Consider the following 25,707-nt stretch of genomic DNA (forward strand, 5'->3'; position numbering starts at 1 on the left):
TATTCACTCACTTGTGCTCCATTACTCCAGTAAACTTTGTAACCGTTGTCATGTTTTGGGTTGTGTGATGCTGTTACCATCACTCCAGCAATACATTTGAATTGGAGAACTGCAAACGGTACAAATGGTGTAGGGCAGACTTGGGAGAATAGATACACAGGTATTCCACGATTCAGGAAAACACCAGCTGTTAGCTCTGCAAATCTGAACATGTTAAAACATGCAGTTAACTCATTATTCTACTGATCTAAGAGTTAGTTCATGCATAAATACCACATATCTACTTGTATCAAAGAAAGAGGAATGAAAATAACAAGGAAAGAATACAATCTCCCAGAATCTAAATTCTACGCTCAACAACTTAGTTAAATCCTACTCAGGCACAGGTTATGATTGGGTCTTTATGCCACACAACCATATTTCAAAATTCATTATAAGAGCTTGAAACCACAAGCCTAAGTCTTAACTGATTTAAATACTAAGCAGGAAAATTTATCGAATTTCTTTGCATAAAACAAATGCTTACAGGCATATACTACTCATAATCTGTTTGCATAAATCAATCATATTGGCATAGGAACCTGAAGGATATAAACCACATGTAACAGAGCAAAACTAAAATTTGAGGACGTTTAACAATATGCTTTTCTCCAAAAATAATAAATAATTGCCATAGCTTTAACTGAAATCTGACTTATAGAGGATATATGACCCCTTGATTGTACAGGCTACTAATGTCATCGTGTGGCTAAGCTTAAAGCCACCGTGTGCGTCTACTGGGTTGTGAATGGTGGGTTGATCTCTGGATAAAGAGGTTAGCTGCGACATATGCAAGTTTAATCGTCGCATTAGCAATTGTGGACAAAAAGCGAAAGCATTTTGAAGTAGTATGGGTCTGTCTCTGAATAAGATAGGCCTTTTCAATGATACTTAAAGCATTTGATGTCACTATGACTTGGAGATGAGAGGCCACAAACAATTATTATTTCCATCATCTAAGAGAAAGGGCAGCAGATCTTCTTCTTATGAGTTAAGGTGGAGACCACAGTGGTCAGTACAGCGACACTCATTTCACTTCAGGGATGGTAACATTAACTTCAATGGCTGTAGTACTGCGATGTAGAAGGCAAGGGGAAGCCATTACAATATTATCACGAGGAGTTTCAGCTACTCCAATTTTTAAATATCAAACATGATGGCATTTTCTCAGGTAAAATATTCCAGAGGTAAAACATTCTCCCTTTGGATATCTAGGGCAGGGGGACTACTTCAGAGAGTACATTGGTCAAGGTGGTAAAATTCTGAGGATAGAAAAATGGAACATAAGATCACTTAGGACAAGTGGAAGGCTAGAGAACTAGAAGGAGGTAATGTGAAGATTTGAGTCTTGAAGTGCTAGGAATAAGTGAAAGGAAGTAGCCAGAAGAGGGAGACTTTTGGGGTGGAGTGATAGGAATATACGTATAGGATCTCCTCAAAGTAATGCTGGGATAATGGAAGTAATAATAGTAGTAATTATAGTGGTTAGTAATGGAAGAGGAAGAATGCAGGAAAGCAGGTGAAAAGCTTAATGAAGTCTAATGAAAGATTAACCATTGTTAAGATCAAGATCAAACTGGTAGTTACCAGAATAGTATAGGTTTCTGCCATGATGTTGTCAGAAAAGCTTAAGGCAGAAGAATAACCAAAGAATATGGATTAGTTCAACGAAATGAAAGAGGAGAAAGATTACTCAAATTCAGCATGGAATACAAGATATTTGTAGCTAACACTTAATTTTAAAATCATAGCCGGAGAAGATACACCTGGAAAACAGCAGGAGACATAAGAAGATTTCAAAAAGACAACATCTTAGATAATCAGAGATTTAGAAACCAGGTAAGAGACTGCAAAAGCTACCCCACGCGACCACAACTTAGTGACGATAAAACACCACCTAAAAATCAAGAAACTAAGAGAACTGTGAAGAATGTATGGCAGGTAGAAAAATCGAAGGAGGCTCAATATCAGCTAGCATTTCAAGAAGCAGTAGAGAGTAAAATGAAAGAGGATGTTACAGAGAAATCAGATGAAGAAAGCTGGAATATCTTTAAAAATGGACTAAAGGAGGTGGCAAAAGAAGTTCTCCAGAAAAGAAAAACTGTCAAGAATTAATAAAGAAGGGTCAAAGCAAATGCTAAAGGAATAAGTTAAGCATTTGTTAGATACACATACCATAAACACTCTTTGTTATGTATGTATTTCAACCTCATAACACTAGAGAAATTCGGGAGTTGTACAGATGGGGAATATTTTTGATTGGTCTAAATTTCACTGTCTCATTGGGCAGCATGATGTAAAAAACTTATAGCTTTCACTTAACACATTGATAACAAGAGTCTTTAAGGTCTTACACAAAAAATATAACATCAGCACATGCAAATATGTATTTATCTATTATCTATAAAAAAATTTAACATGCCATCTGAAATTATTAACACACTGGAATTTAAATTTGGCTGAATCCTTCTTTTACTGCACTTGAGATCCATTGGTCAAACTTGAATTTAATTCTATATTTTTTGGAAGTTTAGTGGTTCTTTTAATTATATTTCCATGCATGGAAAAACCTCTTTCTGAATCTATATTTGCCATAGGTATCCACAGGGTTTTCACACAATTTTCTACAAAATGGAAAAAATAATTTTAAAGGACAAGAATTAGTGGAAGTACTGAAAATTCTTTTCCTTCTTCCTGAACTGATCTAACAGAATCCTTCAAAGCAGAATAGCCAAAAAGTTCTTGAGTTTCTGTTAATGATTATATGAGGACATTAGCAACGATTGTGTTTAAGTCCTTCACATCAGTTGTCAATATACACCTTGAGTTAAATAATCTTCCCGTATATGGCTGTAATAATGTTCCTCCCTGGGTCACTATACAAGGAATGACAACTTGATATTAGTCTTTATGCCTATATGCTTCAGGACCTCACGCATGGAAAGTTGCACAGATTTTTTGAGACTATTAAGACCCCTATGGAAAAATTGTACAAACCTGTTTCAAATTTTTATACATTCTTATACATTGCCATGGCATATTTTCTTTTCCAAACTGTGCATTGCTGACAAAATTAAAGGAATTCTATAAATTAAGGTTGAGTCGGTTCTTAAATTTTTTTGGTTCTCGGTACCGTTCTGGTTCTCCCCCATTGGTTCTTGATACTCGGTTCCAAGGATGAACTCTAATTATCTGAATTAATGGCAAATTTAAATAAACAACCACAAGAAGTGAATGAAAATAATTTCACAAAAGACGCTGATTAGCAGGAAAGCTATGTAAAAAAAACTTAAGATCGCCTCCATAATTTTATTTGCCAAGTAAAAAAGTTAAATAACACATTGTTATGAATGCATCATCAACCAATATGTCTCATTACATCAGGCACCCACTGGTTCTTTCTCCGGGTTTTTTGTTGCAACTTGTAAGTCAGATCAAAATACATTCTGTGACGTAACTAGCTTAAATTGTTACTTTAATTGACAACTTATTTGCATGCTTCACTGTCACAGTTCTTATAACCTCAACAATAAACTCCTCAACACGCCGGTACAGCGACAACATGCATAAACTGAGCGGCCATGAATTAACACAAAATTGTAATGCGGTGTTGCATTCTGCAGGATAACCAAACTTTTCGACGCCTTGCATAGGTTTTTATCAACTCACGAATAGGCTCTCGAAATGCTTCTTGCTCGTACATCGAAGAATTGCTGTATATATACATGAATCAATCTTAAGACCACTCTCAGACAAAACGATTTTCCGCGGTTGCCGTTCACGGCACGGCACACGGCTTGCAGAAAGTCGTTTCGTCTGAAAGCCGCCCGATTTTCACGTGAACAGCGGCCGGTGAAAAGTCGTTTCATCTGAAAGCGGCCTCAATGTAGCATAACCTATATTTCATGCTGTAGACAGAGCATCGCCAGGCCGGATTGAAATGGGCGCCGTGCCGTCAATGCAATGGTGTGATTCGACTCGTTTGAAGACATCCATAGACCTATAGTAAGTTGAAAGAACGTCACCGTGCCGTGGCCGGCGGCAGGCAAAAAGTCGACGACCCCTTAAATGTGCGAGCTAGGGAGCAACTCTCAAAAGAAAAAAAAAACATGGATGCCGAGCAATCGGAAAGTAATATATGCGTTTTCAAATCTATTTTTCACTTTTTGGCCTTGAATACGCTGCTAACCATTTCGGCTTTGGGTGCCAAATTCAAATCCTCGCTACAGTTCCGAGCTGGTTCCAAAGCACTTTATGCGGTCGGTTCTTGATACCAGTTTTTTAATAAAACTTATAGTAATGGGGTATTTTTTTACAGGCAATGGTGGAAAATATCGTGCCAAATTCGCAGAAAAAGTGCTTAAATGCAAAATTTCATGGAACCAAGTGAATTTCACGCGACCTTGGATATTTCGCGTTTTGCAAAAATTCGGTTCCCTGAGTTATCGATGACTATGTCTAAAAATTCTGATCATAATGGAAAATTTTTAAACTGACTCAGTGGGGCTCACTTTACAATCCACACCATGGCTGGAATAAGATTTTTGCAATATACCAAGAAAACTTTGCAACCACTAACTCATGAATGCAACTTATGTTGCAGGCATGCCAGGATAACTAGGTTAGGTTTACTAAAACCTAATTGTGGCTGCATGTACTTTTTTCTCCAAACCATGGTTAACTTGTAAACACCTTACATAAGAAAATCAAGTCAAATAATGAATATGAGTCTTTATTTAGCAATTTACTTACGTTCAATATAGGTAAATTAAATCATAAGTAGTCACTTTGAAAAGGATTCAATTCAATTCAATGGAAAGCAATGACAGAAGAGTATCTACGAATGATAAGAATAAATACAGTTAAAGCGATTCCTGAAAAGTTATCATTGCAATTATCCTTACAGAAACTTGGAAAAGTGATAGTGGGATTTAGATTTTAGCAATATCAATTAAAAATCTACAAGTAGGAAGGATAGATGTATTCACCAGACTTCCTTTTTCTTTTGAGATTTTGAATGTTAATGAAAATAAAAGCAAGAAAGAACTATTTAAAAGACTGTGGTAGTTGATGGGTTACTTTGAAAAGCCTAAGTCAAATACTTATACCACCTTGATATTTGACTTCTGATAGAACACATTCAAAAAGAGTTGCTCAGAGAAATGCAGTGATGCCACAAATTTAAAGCAGATAGTATCAGTTTACCTCCTACTGTTGTGACGTCCATCGTAACCAATTACTACCCCACCTTTCTTGGCATCTGCTGGGCCTTGCTCAAGAAGGTACGTAGCCAAACCCTGTGACGTTTGTATCAAAACTAAATCATTCATTTGGGAATAACCAGGACCCATTCGTCCACGCAGTCCAGCAGTTCCAAAAGCGAGTCTATTTAACAGCAACTTCTGGAGTTCCTTCCCATTACCAGCATCAGCAAGTTGCTGGATTTCATTCCTTGTCTTTTCATTCTGTAAAGAAAAGTGGTTAGTATGATTTTTTTTATCATTGCTTGATTGTTTTCTAAGAATAAACCACCAACACCAAGCAGTGGCAGATCCAGGAGAGGAACAAGAAGTAGGTGGGGAGTAACCGCCCAGCAGTAGTGAGGATCTGCACAAAATTACCATTTTATCTGGTATAAATTAGATACTAAAGAGGAGGTGCTATATCCCCTCCTACATCCTCTCTGGAACTGCCACTGATGGCAACGATCACAAGCACAGTCACTAATGTCAGCAGAGGAGAGAGTGAAATTTGAAGTACAAGACATAAAATGATTACCTAACTACATATTTATGAATAGAACTTGATGCACACATTTTTCCATGCTTTATTTTGAATACCAACCTCAACCAGTTTGCACTCTCATGTCATTTTAAAGGGTACTCTGGGCATAAAAGACACGCAAGGATTGCAAATGGTTGAGTTAGGGTATTCTAAAAGTAAATTACAAAAAATATATTGTTAAAACTTCCTTTTATCATGTACTTTTCCACATGTATTGCCTGACTTGATCCAACTTATTTATTAAAAGTATCAATATTATTAAAGATTATTCCTCCAAATAATCATTGCACAAATTAAATGTAGATACACCACACAGGAATGAATTATCCCCTGAAACAGAATAGGCTTCATCTTTCCAGCACTGTTGATGCTAAGATTAAAACTTTCTGCTAGAGCAGGTATTTTAGTAATGAGAACATGATATTTTTCTGCTGCTCTTTTTTTATTTTGCAACAATGCTGAGCTCTTACCAATGTTATTCTATCTCTGGTGGTCTACTCAAATTACAAAAAAAATAATTTTAAAATTTATCAGGTGAAAGACAGTCAAATGCAGTAAATGAAATTACCTGCGGGACTGGCAACCACTGGGAATACTTAACTTAGGAGTACAGTATTCCAAGTGGTTGTCTGTCCCAAGAGCAGTGAAATCAAGAGATAGCTACTTTAAAAAATCATTTTCCAATGTCAAATCATCAGAAGTCTTGATACATTGATGGAAATGGTAAAATGTATTTTCAATAAGAAATCACCTCTATCATGAAATATGATTATGGACCAACAATATTTTAGTGTTGGTAGTTTTTAACTAGTGGATGATCCTTTACAACATGGCACCTACTAGTAATTTCTAAATACTCTCAGAATCAAAACCAGCAAATAATCATATTTGACCGTGGACACAATTTAACTCTTAAATTTTGGGCTTAGGTATCTTAGAGTGATCATAAAGATCAATAACTTGAGAATTAGCTCTTCAGTTAGGAAAAAGATATCTTACTAGTACGGCGGAAAAAGTCAGTACAATTTAATCAGAAAAACTGTGAACAGGGAAAAGTGATACATAACTTACTTTAAAATGCAAGTTCGAAGGAATTTCAAGTGGCAGTTTGAAAACTATGCAAGGAGGTTTGATATATTTTTAATATATTTATACATCAATTCCAAAAAGTGATTATTATAATAAAGGACTATTCATTAACTTATGGAAAAAGCAATGCAGTAAGAAAGTACAGCTGAGGACCTCAAATGCGGAAAGCTTGGGATCAAAGGGTTCCTAGATTCCTGGTTATTCCAGATTTCTGGTCTTCAGCACACTGCATCCTTTTCTTCATGCTCAATAGCTTCCATTGATAGCATTCGCTAGCAGACCTTGCGGTATCTACTGAAACCTTCTTTAGTCGGTCAGTAAATCTGTCCAAATGCTTCTATATTTTGTTCATTGATTAATTAATTTATAAATCCGTTCAGGCTCTTGTGCTCGATACTTAAGATCCTTACGTATCCCTGCCTAGGTTGTTAGTGCATGTTCATAGTGTGTTCCAACTTCCTACTCGTCCCAGAACAAGGCTCGGAAAGTGGTGCCATCAGGTGGCAAGTCGAAACACTACACAGAGAAATTTTCAAACATTCCAGATTTTCCAGGTTTCTGGATTCCGGATTTGAGGTCCTCTACTGGACATCAAAACTGAACAATATTCAACATAGTAATAATTTCTGGCAGAGTTAATTCTGTTAAGCCTTGATTACACTACGCAAGTACTAGCATAAGCAGTAGCAGATACAAAAGGGGATCACAGGAGAGGTCATGATACCCCTCTCCCCAAGACAGAAAGCACTATGTATATGTATTCCCTTGAGACTTAGAAGAAAGAAAATTCTGTGCATGGTAAAGAGAAAGCAGTCTAACCAAATATTTGAAGAAAGTAAATTTTGTGCTAATTCATGATGATGAATATTTCTGATGAAAGGCTCTAACTAAAATAAATGTACATTGAAAGATTGTTCTCATTAGGGAAAGAGGAGGAAACAAAAGGACAAGACATGGAGACCCCCAAGCCTACAAATCAGTGTGCACAATTATGATAAAATGTATTCACACACATACTGACCAGAGCACAATCACAATTACACAACTCAATTAATATTCATCAGTTGGGTCAGAATGAAATAGTTATAGGGCATTGTGTGATGCATCCTAACAATGAGTAATGAACCTGGCTGCAAAACCACTGAGTCAAGGGTCATGTGTGGACAAACAAAATAAAAAAATTTAGTCCAATGACTTTAGCCCAGCCAATAAGTACCATTTTGCCGATGAGCCTTGTTCTATTCATTGTAATGAGAAAACATGTTGAATGTGAAAAGTTATGATCATTAGAGTGAGTGACTCAAAAGACAAGATCTGAACCGGGCGAAAGAATAACAAATAATTTCGCTTTCATAATCGGGTGATTCACATGGATCCAAAATTAAAATTCATAGAAAGAACTTAATAGATGGTAGGGAAAGAAAATTTATAACAAAAAACAATCTTCCTCATCCAGGCATTCTCTCATGACTTTACCGTAAAATAATTGAAATTTGCAGCCCAATTATTAGGAGTCAGTAGTGCCATAAGGGGACTGCATAGCTGCTGATCTAAGGGTCCTGGGTTGAAATTTTGGGTTAAGCCTTTGGACACCCCCAAATGAAATACTGAAATAATGAAATGTGAGGAGGTCCAGATAAAGGAATTGGCCCCCCTGCCCTGAGTGAGTGAAAATCACATGCTTGTTGCTAAGTCAGGGGTAGACTTTTTCAATGTACATTTAATAATAGTGCACATGAGCCACCTGCAACTTATGTTTAAAAACTCAACATGATGACGAAGCTATGCAGTCTACCCACTGTCATAGGCAGATTTGGGGGGACGGGTACGTGCCCCCCCAGACATGCCAATACACATGAGCAAAGAGCTAAACCCGTTAGCTCTGCGATGTTTCTCCACCTTACGCCAAAAAATCTTTACCGAAGAGTGATATAAGATTGTTTGAGTGGACTGGCTTGCCCATCAAGACATTGTGTCAAAATGTAACATTAATGAAGTACTGGTTATCATGAGAAGAAAACATAAAAGAAAACTGGTCCTAATGTATATTTATTTTATTAATATTACCATATTAATAACTGCAGTTATATTAAAATAAAAAGTATATTTCATACATTAATGGTTGTTATGAGAATATCGTTTGTCTGTCCTTTGTGTCCCCCTCAGAAAAAAATCCTGGATCTGCCGATGCCCACTGCGCTACCATTATCCCATAATGGCACTACTGACTCCTTACAAGTGGGATGCAAATTTCAATTTTTTTATTCTTAAGTCATGAGAGAATGGCTGGAAGGAAGATTGCTTTTTTGTTAGTTATAAATTGTCTTTCCCTTCCACCATGATGATGATCAGTCTATAGCTACGTAATTGCATACTAAAAAAATTAGTCCTTAGACTTAGTCACAAAAAATACCATTAATAGAGAAGGGGGAAGGAAAGAAAAGGGCATTCCCATTTAAAAAATACTGAATTATATTGGGGGTGCTCAGTAAGGTTTCAGAGGTGGAGTTATCCCATTGTGAGGGATGTGGAAGGTGAATTTCATCTCATCAACTCTATCCTTAACAATTAAATTTTTTCTTCTCAGCTGTATGAGAGCAATCAGTAATTATTACAGCCAAAAAAATACAATGCATAAGCATGAGCTATTAATAACATCGTGATGACATAAAAGACAAAGGGACTTGAAACTCAGCCGTCCTTATGACCTCTATCCACTCTATACATGGTAGGATCTGAACCTCAAGGATGCAAATAAAACCTCCATTCAGCAAAATGACGATGAATTCCGCGCAATCTTAAAGCAGCCAGCAGTCATCAGGTATACCTACATGAATACTTAATAATGGTAGGAAATTCAATATTAACCTAAACAAGAAACAATGACCGTTAGATCAATAACGGTGCATTAAGTAGCGACGAAGTGCGAAGATTACTGCGGATTTTAATACCAAGCGGCCAGCACTTAAGGGCTGTAATTCCTTCCAATGATTACATAAACCTGGCCCACGAAATAATACCGATGCGCTACTAATTAGAATGATTGCTAAACAGCCGATGATATATTTGTTGAAAATATTTTCCTATACACCATTGGGGGTCGACTTAGTATAAAATCTTCTATGAATGGTAGGGTAATGGTAGTGGTAGGGTATTCCGAACTACCTCAAACAGTAAATTTTGAACAAATTATGACACGGACATACAAGAAAGATTTAGTTACCATTTCTCACTTACCTGGTCCCAAACAAGCCATTCAGAGATTTTTTGCTGAAGCTCGCAATCAAACGTAGATTTAGCCATTTCGTGGCAAGGTGAATCGGGACGCCCGACGTCGGCCACTATAAAACAAGACCGTAAGAGCTACGAATGCGCTTTCTTAAAAAAGTATACTATCTATCGGGCCGATTCCGCTACTAATTCAAATATTCTACAGATTACCAGAGGCCCTTCCTCAACAGGGATATTAGCGACCTGTAACTATCGGCGAACCTTTTTTTTTAAACAGCCAACTCCAACTTGACCTACCGACCCCTAATTCCTCGGTGGCAGCAACCTTGGCCCGCTAGTGTTGATCCAACCGCGATAGCTATTTTTTTTCTAAAAAAAAACGTGGAATGTGAAATTTTAGAATCCAATCCGAGGAAAATTTAACTGAGACACACTCCTACGACTTCAAACGAATTCAATTGATTTTTTTCCCTAGTGGAACAAAAGGAAATATTGAAAAGTACATTAAATATCTATCATACTTACATTAACGACACTAAGCATTTAATCAGAGAAAAAACTTTCTTAGTAATTGTTTTCGAGGAAATAATATGAACCGAACAAGTGTGCGGCCACACAAATGGCTTTATAATGGCTAAAATGCAATCATAGTCAACGGCCTTGTATTTCTGATAATTTTTTAAAGTTTTTTTTATTATCTCGGATATAAGATGAAGGGGCGCGGGCGGTCGCTACGCCGTTGCGAAATTGTCAAAACAAATGAAATGACGTCTTTTCACAGCTGATTAGCAGGAGCTGCGTAGGCGAGGTAAATTTATGACTCGTGTGTGAGTACGAGGAATAGAATTTTTTGTATGTTTCATTTTCATGACTATCGTAGTTTTACCGTTTTACTGTGGCAGAAGAAATGACTCGTTGAGTTATGATGAATGGGATTGGTGCATCATCATGCACAACTTGTGTATCTTATCACAAAGAGTGTATGTATAGGGTTATTCAACAAGTCCTTGATAATTATCTGCTGTTAAGAAATAAATTGAATATTTTCAGGTGATAATGTCGCAAAGGTCGGAGGTAATTCGGCTGTATAAAACTGTGAGTAGAATTGTGTCAAACCGTGTTAATTATACCGCCTCCTTCATGTGTTTCTTAATGTTAGGGAATGATATTTTCATGCATTTTTTTAAATGGTATTTTATTTTTATTGCGTCGCCTTTATTCAGTTTAGTTCAGGGGGTTAAGCCGTTGCCTACGTTATGAATATGAATAACGTAGGCTAAGGTTAAGCACCTGAATTGATGGCCCCAATAAATTTCGCAATATTCACGTCCTGGTTTTGGTTTGTATTTTATATTTAGCCATTTTAATTTTTTAACTGGGCTTTTCTTTTTGGTGCTAGTTACTTCACCTTGGTCGTGATTATCCTAAGGGCTTTGATTACTTCAAAACCCGCTTGAAAAGTGCTTTTATGAAGAATAAGGATGTGGAAGACCCGGGACAGATAAAGGCCATGATTGCAAGAGGAGAATTCGTTGTTAAAGAAATAGAAGCTCTCTATATGCTTCGTAAATATCGTACTCTGAAGAAACGCTATTACGAGTCTTGATCGAGGAAGTTAATTTTTGTTCTTGAAGAACTTTTGTAATGATATTTTATGAATTCCTGATGTAAATAGACCCAATTTTCTAGGTTTATTTTTTTTAAATAAATGCCATAGACGAGCATTATTTGCTTTCATATACTATTGAATGAAAGTCATGGGTCATTGGCCGTTTCGTCATATGTAGCTGTACATCTGGGAGCATTGGCTGAAGAGACGAGACATTCTTAACATGATATGTTATTATTGTATATTTTCTTTCAAATCCTCTACATAATGTTGTATTTGCATTCTTTCTATGCTTTCATTTTCCATTTTACTCAATGATAGAAGTCTAAATTAAAACACTTTTCAATCATCCATGGAAACATTGAATTGTAGTTGCTGATAAATGGCTGGATGAGCAATGAAAGCATGCCAATATTTCATCAGTAACCTAGGTGTGCCATGAAGAATCGTGTGTCCAGATTCCAGGTTGGCTTTGTAGTTAATTTTACTCATAGGACACTGCCGTTTCTCCTATTGTGTTCACATCACCTAGTAATTTAATTCCCTTCATCTCCTTTCTGTGGGAAACTTTATTTTTTGTGATAACAGCAGAATCTTAATGAGTACCGTTGGAAAAATAGATACACCTTCTCAGTTTACAAATTTGTGGGAATAACTGGCATTATTCATGCAGGTTGTGATGTCTTTGGTAGCCTATTCTCGTTCTTAATGCAGTATCATAAGTTTCTCATGGTTTATTTAATTTTTCTAAAAATTATAGCATTAACATATATGATTAATTGGTGTTGATGGACCTAAACTGTAAATGTTGTGAGGTTACTCGAATGTATTGAAAGTTTGTTATAGAGGATGACATCTCAGAATTAAGCTACTGTACTCACCACACCTTATCCTAGATACTCATATAAGTAGAGCCAAATCCAAGATTATTGAGCTCAATGGTGTTCAGAGGATAAACTGTTTTCCGATTCTGTTTAAAGTTTTGAGATGAAGGAATTGAGAATTATCTGGTGTTTTACAGTCATCACCCAATTTAACCATTAACAGGTGACATAAGCAAGGAAATATTGGAATGTATCACAATGTTTAACTATATTACCAATTGAGTTTTGGATGTTGGCAATATCTGGTTGTCTGATTAAGATGGTGTCAATGTGAGGGAAAAAAATGAAAATACATGTCTGAAATATAGCGATGTATCATCGATAAATATTTTATATTGCAATTTGTAATAAGATATATTTTTATATGTAATAGAGAGGCAATTAATATCACAATATTAGTAATATCAAACTACTCCACTGGTTAGGATAGTTAAACATGGAGCATAATGGAAGAAACCCAAGTCTGTCTGCCCTTGAAAATTAGACTTCTTCTCAAGTTTCAACAAGGCCAATTACCTCTCATTCCGCTTATAAATTCTATTCTCTTCCTTTCTCTCCCTCCTTCACCTAACGTTCTCCCCTCCATCACTGATTTCAACATCCCCTCCACACTTAGTGACCACTCCATCCAAACACTGCTCCATAGCTATTCAACCCAATAATCAGTGCCTAATCATTTGCGAACTTCACTGATATAAACAGTATTCCCCCAACTTTTATCCAGCCTCCTACTCATCCCATGTCTCTATTACCATTTCCTCTGTGTGCACGTTTAACAGCAAAGGCATTAGAATTGGACGGTCATGTATAACACCTCAGCAATTGCTTGCCCACCCTTTTCTCTCCTTGGGCTCCCTTCTCTTGTGCCGTCTGACCCATCTGCAGTTAGCAAATTAGTCACCCATTCTTCAAATCTACGCCTATTTTGTTATGATTTCCATTAGCTCTACCCACTCCTCTCTATCAAATGCTGTTTCAAAATCCACTAAGCAAATAAAATCAACTGATTTGGGCGTTACTTGGTGGAACGATGAAATATTCATGGTGAAACAAAACACAGTACTATTCCACAAAATTTATTTAAGCTGTCTACTAGTTTCAACGTTTACACCGTCATGTCTTAATAATGACGGCGTAAACGTTGAAACTAGTAGACAGCTTAAATAAATTTTGTGGAATAGTACTGTGTTTTTGTTTCACCATGAATATCCACTAAGCAAGCCTAAACCTCCTGGTTATATTCCTGGTGTCTTTCCACTAGAGTCCTTATTACTACTATTCGTCACAGGTGGGCTTTCCTGAAACCAAATTGGTCTTCACCCAAGAAATCATTTTCCCTGGCATTCATTTATCTATTTATAATCTTCAGCACCACATTTCCACATGAAATATTAGGCTCATATTCCTATAGTCTCTGCTTTCTACAACTTTCTTCTCTTTCATTGGTGGAATACAGCTGTCTTCATGAAATCCTCCAGCCAAGACCTCCTTATGGATGCTGTTTAAAATTTCAAAGAATATCCTCATAGTCTTTCCCGAATTCTTCAAAAGCTCACATGGAATATTGTCCTCCTCAACCATTATGGTAGCCTTTATGCTGTCTTAATGTCAATGTCTAAGATGCCTGGTCTTGGATGATCCACAATCACCACACTTTATTTCCTATATCTCCAATTTTCTGGTTTGCTCTCTCTATCATACAGATCCTTGAATTATTACTTTCTCCTACTCTGAACCTCCTTTTGTTTTTGTCTTTTATTCTATGCCTCTATTTTTGCGATTACCTGTCCTACCTCTCTACCTCTCCTTCCTTCTGAAATTTTCAATTTATTCACATCATCTTTTCCAACAAGCCTTTCTTGCTATCTTGACTTTCATGCCATAGCCTCTCATGCATCTGCATCATAGCATATGCCTTGCTATTATGTTCCTACATGGTGCTTTTATCGTAGTTATTTAAACCGCCCAGGGAGCTTTTTTTCGGAACTGAAGATTTTGTCCAGACATTTAGAAAATATTTTTAGCATCATAATTGTTATCCAAAAATTATATTCTAAAAAAATTATTTAAACTTTATGATTATAAATATGTACGTACTTATAATTTTCAAAGCCATTTTAAACTTTTTCCTGCTTCCTTTATTCGGTGACCAGTAGTACATCTGTGTGTGATATTGTTCAAAAGAGGGCTCTCAGCAGAGGGAGTTAGTTCCTGGGCAGTTTTTACTTCTGTATCTTGTCTCTCTTCTCTTTCTATTTTTTGTTTGTACAACACACTTTCCTCTGCCAACTTTAGATGTTTCCGTTTGTGGGTTTTGTTGAACAAAATGCTGTCCGGTCAATCATGTACATTCAGTATCTTTATCAGAGGGCCATCCCCCAACAGCACACATTTGGATATACATAATGTATTTATATTGTATTTTCATGGGTCACATACATATGTATTTTTGTTATGTATAACATGTGTAATACATATGTATTATTGGATGTATTTCCTTCGTATTCATACATATGTAAAAGTGGTACGTGTTTACACGATAAATACATTTGTATTTTTGAAATTTGAATACTTATGTAAATGTGGTCAAAAATACAAATGTAAATATCGTGTAACACTTGTTACTTTTACATATGTATGAATACAGAGGAAATACATATGTAAATGTGGTCAAAAATACACAAAATATACATTATGTATATTTCCTGTAATTTTTGAGTGGTGGATTTTCGTGGCGTCCAGTGAAATGTTCAGAAACATTTTTGCAGAAATAATATGTTCACTGCATACGCCAGATTTCCTCATTTCAATGATCATTCATCCATTCGAATTTATACCCAGGAAGCTTAAAAATAAATCATATACTGATCGATGTGAGCAAGGGTAGTATGGCGACCATATTTATGTTAATTTGTAAATGCACGTGAAATACAGACGTATTACATATGTAAAATTCAGTTTCCATCCGCGAAATATACACATGGAAAATGGTTCACAATACATGAAAAATACAAAAAATAGTTCTTGCACAGCGCAAAAGTAAAAGCGAAGTTTAATTTTTTAAATGATATTTAAAATTAACTGTTTAAACAAAAAAATTAAATTCTCAATTCTGTCGCAACAAGCTAGGGAAGTGAGTGGGAGTGATAATCTCGTTAACAGTTAGCTCGGCATTTCGTTCGAGACTACGAGAACGTCAAGAACGTGCTGTAGGAGGAACTCCGGCTACTGATGTATAGTTAATTTTATATTTGTTTGTATTATTATACGTATTGGAAGAATTGACATAGTGTTTTAATCCTCGATAACCGGTGCGTGTGGATGGTGTGCTCAAACCGAAGCTATGTTTTGCTGGAAATGTGCTTCAATCCCGCACGTTATTGCGCTTCGTGCAAGCCAGCTCCAACAGTTTCCTGTCACTGGATAATTAAGGTAAGGTATGATTTATCTTTTATTATATTGTACGCATACATAGACTACATTAATTATGTTATTTGAGTATATTTGGATACAACTATTGGCGCAATGTGGTCAACACATTGCGCCAATAGAGGTAATTATTTTGTTTATGTTTGGCTATTGTTTTCCTTTTTTGTTGAGTTATGTATCGAGGAGACTGGTGTCCATTGAAGTTATATGGTAAAACATAGTAATGTCAATCTTGTACGTATAAATTAATAGATTATGCGTCGTATAGTAATTCCGTGCTTCGCGGCTGAAGTTACATTTTTTCTTCTCTTAATTAAGAGCAGAAAAAATTGTTTAAAGGAATGTTTTCGTTCACGTGTAAGTTGTTTTATCGCTGTTTATTACCACAACCTACTGTATTGTAGTTCTTGCATTCCTAGTTATCCTATGCTTTAGTCATAACATCTTTGACCTTAGACTTACCAGCGTAGCCTTGTCACTAATAGATTCCTCGAGGTTCCGAGCGGTTTTGCCCTCTACTTCTAATTATTTAACGAACAAGAAGTATTGGTCGTGTAATATCGGTTCCCTTAAAGCAAAATGTAATATTTTTTTCATCTTGAAATGCAGTCAATCAAGGTGCATTTCGTCATTATTATTAACACAAGATAAATACGTAATTTTCATGCGAAAGTTTGTCATTATATGTAAGAAAAAGGTGCGTACGGGCCAAATTAATTAGGTAATTGTAATTTTCTTTTCATGCTCTTTCGCGCATACCCAGCAGGCGACGATGTAAATAGCTTGGCCTGGACAAGAGGAGAATGGATTACGGAAAAGACGACGAAGCAAAGCCAGAAGACCAGGTGGAATTGTTAATACCGAGGTAAGGTATGAGGGAAAATTTTTTTTTAACCATAATCGAGAGGTTTCTTAAAGTTAAGCCTGAAATTATCTATTATGTATGAAATTTATTTGTTTGAAAATTTGATATCACAAGTTTATATTTTTTCTGTGTGAGTCATCCGCTACTTAATCATGGTACTAATATATTAGTATCATGTACTAAATAAGCATACCAATGGATTCACGTTTTCCTAGTTAATTTATATTTAAAAGTAGTCATATGATCTTTTCTCATATTTCTCATTCTTCTCAAGAGAAAGGCTATTAATTTTGTAAAATGAAAGTATTTCCCCAAAATATATGATTTCTCAAAGGACAAGGTCTAATCTGCTCTAGCTGGGACCTCGACATAATTGGTAAATGAAAAAATTTAAAACTTATGTCTGGAATCTAGCAGAGAAGCCAAACTTTCATTTGCATTCAGAATACAGAATTAGTACTAAAATTACAGACTTCACAGAATACTGACTGCCTATATGAATTGAAAAAAAAAATTGAAAGGCCTTGAGCTCCTATTCAGATCTTACAAAAAGATATATTTTTGCATGACTTTTAAACTTGACTTCTTCTTTTCTCCTTTCAGAAAGTGGTTAATTGTGCAGAGTTGGTTTCCTGAATTCAGGTTTCTTCTTGTGCAATGGGTTACAATGCTTGTTCCGTGCTAACATTTTTTTCTATTTTCCAATTCAAACCATTGTTTGTACTTGATTTATCTTTGTGCCATTTTTTTAAACTAAGTTTCACCTACTGTTTGCTGGCCCTTAATGCTTGTTAGCAATATTCATGGCCACACTTGTTATTTGTGTGTATTATTTTATTTTTCTCTTTGAATAAATGTTTTATTATCTGTATGTTCTGGTTTCCTTATATTTATTCATCCGTTTGATCCATATTGATATTAAGTGGATGTGGGTCAGAAAATCAATATGTATAATTCGTGTACGAGGGCCTGCAGATACATATGTATATTACATGTAAGGATATTCAGATTTCCAATTTGTAATACGCATGTATACATACATCCTGAGGGACTTTTGAGCCACTTTTACGCGAAATATACAGACGTATTATGATTGTATTCCTTTGTATACATATGTATAATTCATGTATGGGTATTCAGATTTCCAATTTGTAATACGCACGAATACATACATCCATAGGGACTTTTGAACCACTTCTACGTGAAATATACCGATGTAATACGATCGTATTCCATCTTATACATATGTATTTGGGCACGTATTTTTTGTGTATTATTGATGTAATACAAATGCCGTGTTATCTGGGTCCTTTCCACTTTTAGTAAATTTTGTCTGTCATACTTAGCTACAATTTTGTTCACTAAGCTTATTCTGAACACCAGCTGATCTTTGTTAATACCAGCATTACGGTGTAGAATGTATGCATTTAACACAGCCGTTTGTAATATGTAGGTGGTCGAATAATATTTTGTACCACCCTTTTCTCTGAGAATTTGATCTTTTAAATCTACACCGCCCATATATTTAATATATTCTATAACACACATAGGGTTATTTATGCATTCTAGCCCGCCCTTTTGACTTACGGGTAGCATTTGGTCGAATGTTTCATAGTCAGCAATACAAATTCGAATTTTGGTATCCTTCCACTTCAAAGCAACCAATGCCCACACTTTGCAATAAAAACTTCTCCTTTTTTTTTAGTTTCTTTTGGAGATTTTATGGCATATATTCATATGATATTCACTGTTTCAACAGCATCTGTTGTCCTCTGTACCAATCTCTGTAAAAGATCGGGACTACTCAAGTGTTCACTAATCGCCAAAATTTTATATAGTTTCGGATCGTTTTTTACAACTTCCTCATTGGTGTTATCTATAAAATGGAGTAATTTGGTGAGCTATGATAACCTTTGCTTCCTTATTACACTGGGAAGAAATGGAGTTACTAATAAATGCTCTTTGATAAAGTACATTCTGAGGCTTGGTTTCTGAATTACATATTCCCATTGACATCAGTAAACCTAAATATAACCTTATTTCCCCTAGCATTGTGGGAACCTCCTTTTGGAAGAGAGATTGTTTGGCTTTGTTATTTTTCCTTCTCACAAGCAAGAAACTGTACTGTGTGCTGCGGTTTGTCTCATTCACTATAATTGAAATAATTTCCCCATCAAAAAATGACTCAAAATATGCCAAGAGATCATCTGTACATGGAACAGGCAATATTTGTTTTCCAACTAAATCACTGGCAAAAGGTAAAGGAGGGTCAGCACTCAATATCTTGCGAATTATTTTCTTGAAAATTCACAGAAAAATGAAAAGGTACTTCACTCTCTTCGGAACTGGAATCCTGGAAGATTCCAATTGAAACCTCCAAAGTGGTATTTTAGCATTCTGCACACTCTTCTTCCAGAGCGTCAAGCTCTTGCCTTATTGCACAACTCTCGTGAGCTAGAAGCCATGGTCAACTAAATAAGGTTACATTTATGGAGTGGACCCAAGGCAGAAAAGAATGTCAAAAAACACCAAAGCACACATGAGGGTGAAAAAATCCCAACCCTAAGCTTCAAACTTCATAAGAAACCAGTTGCTGGCCAGTATTCGAGGTTCTGAGAAACATTGAGAGACAATGATTTGTGAGTGCTTGGCCTCTAGTACTGGTGTTTTTGTTACAATGGTCTATAGAGCAAGAAAAGTTGTAGGTGCATGTTAGCTGACGAAGGCCCCCCAACCATTAAATCTTCCAATCTACTGCATCACGACACTCAATACCTATGGATGAGGAAATTATAATAAATACCCTTTTAATTTCTGCAAAATTTAATAGAGGGGAATTTGTGCATACTTCCACTGACGACTGGATGCAGTGGATAGTCAAAAGGAATTCATCGAAGATCAACTCCAAATTTTGGGGTAAGTAGACCAATTTTCCTACGCAGAGAGGATATTGAGGTATTTTTGAACTAGAAGCTATAGTAAAATAATGCAGTACATCTGTCGTATTTTGTTCAAATTATATCTTATTAGCGAAACAAAAAGAAGATTCTGAAATGGTTTAAAAGAATTGGGTATCCACATCTTTTACCTTAAATCATCCAGCATTTTTAATTGCTACTTTTTCTCATTTAAAGTATGTGTGTATGTACTTTCACTCATAAAAGTATGTGGGTGAGGGACCTAAATAGGAATTGCACCAGCCAAATGCTGGTGTAATTTTCGATACTCTAAAGCCGCCCCAAGTTCTGGCCACTATCTTAAGATACAGAATCAGGAGGGGCATAATTTTGTGCCCAAATAGCATCCTACATTATAGTAGTGCAGCTGCAAACTGTTGCAGATTACTTCTGGATTTTATGATTTTATTTATTAAAAACATAAGAACATTAGCGGAACCAGGATAGGAACTAGGGGTGCTTTGTGTGTGGGCCTGGGAAGGTAAACTCCCAGCAGTTGTGGGGGTTCGTAAAAAAATTACCTTTTTATGTGGGGTAGATTGGATACCCAAGCCCATCTCTCGATCTGCCACTTTTAAAGAATGAGTTATGCTTAAATTCATTTTATCAATGAAAAGTATGGACCACACGGTTTTTTGTGAGAAACAGACCTGCTTGAAAAATACATGCCTGGAATATTGATAATTACTCCTAATAAGTATCACATCTTTTTATATGTTAACCAATTGACAGAAAAAAGCTTCCAAATTAATGTCAGGTGGGAAAATGTGTTGGAATGGAAAATGGAAAAGTTTTACCAACTTTTTTAAAGATATCAAGGTGTTCCTATGAAGGTTAAGTTTTGGTGCAAAGCCTTCTAGGGAGAATATTTGATGCAGTTTGAGTCCCTCAATGTAAGTCTCTTTGTTTAAAGACAATCCCATCTTTGAAGATAACAATACTCAGAAATATTACTGTTGTATAGTTTTATTTACCAATTAATTAAATTTGAACCTATACCTGTTCTTTGAGCAACACAGGGGGAAAAATGTGAGAGTTAGGGCAGACAATTCTTGCAATATGTGACATCTCCAGGTGGATTTAGGTGGGGGATGCGGGGGCATGTGCTACCCCAGACACTTAAAATATAGACAAAATTTTTAATAAGATTATCATTACGTTTATTTTGTTTTGTGTTTTATAGAGCCTCAATCATTTAATTTCATATTAATAACTTTCATAGTAAAACAAATAGAATATTTTTGTGCACAAATTGTTGTATATTGTTTTTAATCTCAAGTATGAGAAGATCCTTTGCCTGTCAGACCATTGTGTCCCGCCCACAAAAAAATCCTTCATCCATTCAAGTCTCTAGGCAGTGGCATACATAGAACCTCATTTGAGGGGATAGACCCCCTCTCTATATTCAGTCATTTGCAGCTGTAAATATGAGTGAGGTACCAATGCGGTGTTGCCTCGGTGGTGAAAGTTCATTGTGCCTGTAAGGGCTTCAAAAATATTCCAAAAATATAGTTAAACAGTTCAGTTCTTAGATTGTGCCTTTCTCTATCTCGTACGCCTCTTAATTTCACCCGTAAAAAATAGAGGTAATTTAAGCAAGGAATTTTTCATACCCATCTTTCGAATTTTAACTTCATTCATAAGAATTAATTTTAATAGTTATGGAGTAAATCCAACCACTTTTTGTTGTATTTTGTATTAAAATCCCATCATTGTTCATCGAGTGAGCGAGAGTTGCCCCCCACTTTTGATGAGTTGAATGCGTCATTATAGTTAAGTTGTTTTTACTCGATTAGGGCTTTCAGGAATGGCTAACGCGAGTGCGAATAGCCACGAACTACGAAAGGCCGATGCGCGCGGCGGAGGAGTAGAGCAGGGGATAAGTGCCATTCGTTCGGCAGGAGCTTGTGACGTCATCAACTTATCTGTGTAAGGTCGTCAATTTTTCGCAGCAAATGGCTGTCGAAGTAGCCGACAGATCGAAAAATAAATGGTCATTTTTTTCATTCAAAACGTATCATAATCGACATTAAAAACAATTTGGCGATGAACCCATTGTAGGAGCGCCTTTCTCCGGGGCTCCTGAAAACTTGGCAGCTGGCCAGTAGGTACGCAACGGCAGAGGTAGCGGCTTCCTGGATACGCACGGCCGCCTTGTTGAAGGTTTTGGTTAACTTACCTTGGGGGTAAGTTAAGGAAGGTACTCGGGTTGCCCATATTTATATTCTATTTTCAATTCGCTCCCATCGGTAAATAATACATTTCCTTAAGTTAGCCTTTTAATTCTCTTGCATAGTGCTGAAATTTGAACTCGTGGATAATTATTTGCATGTATCATAAAATGTAACTATATATTGAAAAAAAGATTGAGTGTCAGAAGAAAGATGCCCTTGGGCTAGCTGTGCTCGCATGAGATGCATCGCAGGTAGTCGCCACACGGGGAAAAATTCGTTTCTGTTTTGGGTGACTGTAACTGGCATTGTTGGCCAAACTCACCCGACAGACCGTTCAGGAAAATGTCAGGGCTCGCTGATTCACCTGAAGATTGAGTTGGCGGCGTAATCCACTGATCCACCCGTGTCGTAGGCATTGACGTTCGATCTTCTCTTCCGGACCGTAAGCACTTCGATGTCCTACCGCCCGTCCCCCTTTATGTTTTTCAGAAGCCCATTAAAAAATCTCGCGTGCCACTTCGATCGGTAGCACAGGAGGAGCTGTGTCTTCAAATCAGCGTAATATTGCTCTCTGCACTCCTGCTTGCTACCTCAATCACTCCGCGGTGTCACCGTTGAGACACATGACCGCGACGTTTAGCTTTTGCTGAGCCGACAGACCCCCAAGTGCTGCTGCCCTCTCCTATTTGTGTAAGGAGGTGATAAGAGCCCCTCCCCGAGAATGCCTCGACTGCCGCAAGTGGCACGAAACCTTACCGGTCTGCAATAGCCCCTCGTTTTCCGTGTGAAGATCACATAACTTGGAGTCCATATCACTCGATGCCTGTTGTAGGTCCATTCAGGGGCGGATCCAGGATTTTTTTCTGGGAGGGGCACAAGCAAGGCCGTATCCAGGATTTTGTTCTGGGTGGGGCACAAGGATACCTCGTAATACAAAACGAACGCAATGATAATGGGACCGTATTAAAAATCATGCATATTTTTGAGGGTCTGGGGGGGGGCACGTGCCCCCGTGCCCCCCCCCTGGATCCGCCTATGGGTCCATTTCCCGAGCGAGGTCTCGCCCGCAATCTTTCGGCCTCTTCGACAAGTACTCCTGCGAAATTTGCTAACAAAGCACTTCTGATATCAAATGCTATACGTATCGGCGGCTTAAGGGGCGTCCATTAATTACGCGAGGTGATTTTGGCGATTTTTTTGCCCCCTCCTCCCCCTTAGGAAGATATCGTGAGATTTGGCTCGACCCCCTTCCTCTATTCTCACGTGAGGATGTTCAAAATGCGTATTTTCAGTGTAAATACGTTAATATATACTTCATTGCGTTAGATTTATTGGAAAAAAAGAAATTGTTCAATTAATTTTATTTAAAATTGGTTAAGGTAAGTATTTAAGATTGCTAAAACCGTAGTCTAGAATCACATTTTACACTGTTTCTTGCATAAAAAATAACGTAATACTTGCCAGGACTCCCTTTCTTGATCGGGACACCCTCCTCCTGAACGCCTCACATAATTTCTATTTGCTACTTGAGGGGTGACTGAATTATGGCGGCAAGGATTCCTAGGGTAACTCCCGAAATGTTTTAGAAACGATTTATTTTCACTTGACTACGTGTCGAGAACGTGCTCCGTCCCACATAACACTTCACGACGCTTACGCGTCCCTTCCAACGGTCACCACAGTGTCCGAAGGTGGGTAGGAGGAAGGAACAAAAAGTGCTGATATAACTCCGATTTGTCTCCATGGGGTGAGAGGTATGTGAGGGAATAGGGTGGTTTCCTATTATTTTTTTATTGCCTAAATCGAAAGATTATTACTCCTGGAGTACGTATTTCACGCTTTTAGATTTTTAAATGACGATATCTATTTTTCGCGATTAAATGAAAAGTGAAAAATTTCAAGCGCGCGATAACGAGACGGGTAAGGAAATCTCTCCGTGTGACGTATTTCTGGTTCCCCCTCCCGCCTTGTGAGGTGACCTTGATCGAGGCTCTGAGCGCTGATAGGACGCAGGATGCTAGAGGGTAGCTGAGTACCTTGCTGTCTGATAGCGCTTGGCTTAAAAAAGGTTTATTAATACCTTATCAAACGAAGAAAACTTTCCGACCTTAGCCAGTTTTAATAGGTGATTATTAAGACATGTTTCCCTGAGCTCTGCGCCTCATGCATGCATTGGTAACCTCAGACGATGTATAACTCCTATCTTCTCCTATAGAAACTAGGTCTCTGTGACGTCACGTGGGGTGGCATCGCATGGGCGCCAATCTGGCCCTTTTCAAATGAGGATAAAAATGGACCATTGCCATTCGTCTAACCCGGTACTTCTAAAACAAAATAATTTGTATATTATGAATACACTAATGGTGGGTAACGAATCGCAATCAATGCCTTTCGTTTTCTTTGATGATGGAAACCACCCTATTCAACTCAGTGCAGGAGATAGGAAGTCGATGCTTGCACAGTGGGGAGATGATGAGAGGCCAGGATGAACCGTCGACCAAGTTCTTACGGTATTTTAACTTATCCTATTTTTGCCATAAAAGTTTATGTACGTTGAATCGTTTTATTGCTAATTTCGCTGCTCTTAATTATCGTAGATGAATGATATTTGGCTCATTTTTACCTTAGCTTTTCTGAAAAATTTCTGCCCCTTGAACCTTTTTAAAAGTGTATTACTTTTCGATTTAAGCATTTTTCTTTTTTTTATCCCTTAAAATGTTTTCCCCGAATTCAAGTCTTACCCATCTTGACTAGTTTTCTATGTGTATTTCCTTCCATTGGTAATATTTTGGGGGTGTTTCGGAATATCCGTGATAGCAAATTAGATCTATTTTACATTAAAATTGATTTTATTTATTGTGTTAATCCTTATTGTGCGGGGTCAAAACTCCTTTTAGTTGAACTATAACATCATGCTCACATTTCAATTCAGCAATATCTAAGTTGCAAAAGAATATTGAAAAATGATTTAAAAAATTATTTCAAATAATTTTAAAATCAAAATGTAGTAAGTTCATGACTTTTTCAAGATTTTAAAATAATGTATCGGGTATTACTCTTTTAAAGTCCTGTATCATGTCATCTCATTTTGTTGGTAACATATAAATGGATATGCAGGAAGCGACTGATATCTTGCACGAGAAGTTCTTTTTTTAATTTCATAGGAAAATAATGGAATATTATTTCAAAATACAAAATTATTTTCTCTACATTTTGAAATAATTTTGTAATCATTTTGAAATGATTTTTAAATAAATTTGCGTGGGTACATAATCTTAGTCATACCAAAGTGATAAAATAAACCAGTATAAAAATTCTCATACCTTCGTGTTGGATTCTCAGTGAATTATATTTTGCATATTTTTACCGGGACTAGCAATGTAATAACATTCACGGAATCACACTCAAGTGCTCCTAGGTGCAAAAAATTCCACGGAGGAAATAATTTACTTGATGAAGACATTCGCCTCTCGACAGGAAAAAGGTAGGTAATTTTAATGTGAAGTACTTTATTGAATTCTTTAATTAATAGTTAGTTAAAAACCTAATCCCAAAAATGTGTGTGATCTATTTTAATGCTTGCATCTTATTTTCTTCAGAAGAAGGATGCTTTTTATAAGTCCCTATTTTTACTTAGAAAATGTTG

At 36.7% G+C, this 25,707-nt stretch overlaps 2 protein-coding genes across 6 annotated transcripts in view; one reads left to right on the forward strand and one right to left on the reverse strand.

Moving 5' to 3' along the window:
- Positions 1-10,770, reverse strand: part of LOC124157646 (phosphoglucomutase-2) — a 20,695-nt gene extending 9,925 nt beyond the window's left edge. Inside the window, exons 1-5 of one of the 3 annotated variants that reach the window (XM_046532560.1) lie at positions 10,669-10,770; positions 10,441-10,512; positions 10,150-10,253; positions 5,245-5,504; positions 12-204 (exon numbers count right to left, since the gene is read on the reverse strand). In XM_046532560.1, coding sequence (XP_046388516.1) covers positions 12-204; positions 5,245-5,504; positions 10,150-10,215 — 519 coding nt within the window. In that variant the 5' untranslated portion in view covers positions 10,216-10,253; positions 10,441-10,512; positions 10,669-10,770. Of the gene's footprint in view, positions 1-11; positions 205-5,244; positions 5,505-10,149; positions 10,254-10,353; positions 10,513-10,668 lie in introns of all 3 variants that reach the window. The other 2 variants (XM_046532561.1, XM_046532559.1) reach the window with 2 other exon arrangements.
- Positions 10,771-10,864: 94 nt separating this feature from the next.
- On the forward strand, positions 10,865-11,867 carry LOC124157649 (electron transfer flavoprotein regulatory factor 1). 3 transcript variants are annotated; one of them, XM_046532565.1, is made up of 3 exons: positions 10,865-10,951; positions 11,194-11,238; positions 11,543-11,867. In XM_046532565.1, exons 2-3 carry the CDS (start codon positions 11,200-11,202, stop codon positions 11,747-11,749), a joined length of 246 nt encoding a protein of 81 aa, XP_046388521.1. In that variant the 5' UTR covers positions 10,865-10,951; positions 11,194-11,199; the 3' UTR covers positions 11,750-11,867. The 3 variants fall into 3 exon arrangements, with proteins under 3 accessions (XP_046388521.1, XP_046388520.1, XP_046388519.1); XM_046532564.1 differs by having other exon boundaries at positions 10,884-10,970; XM_046532563.1 differs by lacking the exon at positions 10,865-10,951 and adding an exon at positions 10,987-11,123.
- Positions 11,868-25,707: the final 13,840 nt, after the last annotated feature.

The sequence above is a fragment of the Ischnura elegans genome, chromosome 4 (assembly GCF_921293095.1).
Source record: "Ischnura elegans chromosome 4, ioIscEleg1.1, whole genome shotgun sequence".
Lineage (NCBI taxonomy): Eukaryota > Metazoa > Arthropoda > Insecta > Odonata > Coenagrionidae > Ischnura > Ischnura elegans.

What these genes read in the sequence shown, in the direction of transcription:
- LOC124157649 (XM_046532563.1), top strand. Translation starts at nt 11,073, where the DNA reads ATGGGATTGGTGCATCATCATGCACAACTTGTGTATCTTATCACAAAG. An exon ending in TGTATCTTATCACAAAGAGT is followed by an intron (nt 11,124 to 11,193) that starts GTATGTATAGGG and finishes GAATATTTTCAG; the next exon opens with GTGATAATGTCGCAAAGGTC. An exon ending in TAATTCGGCTGTATAAAACT is followed by an intron (nt 11,239 to 11,542) that starts GTGAGTAGAATT and finishes TTTTGGTGCTAG; the next exon opens with TTACTTCACCTTGGTCGTGA.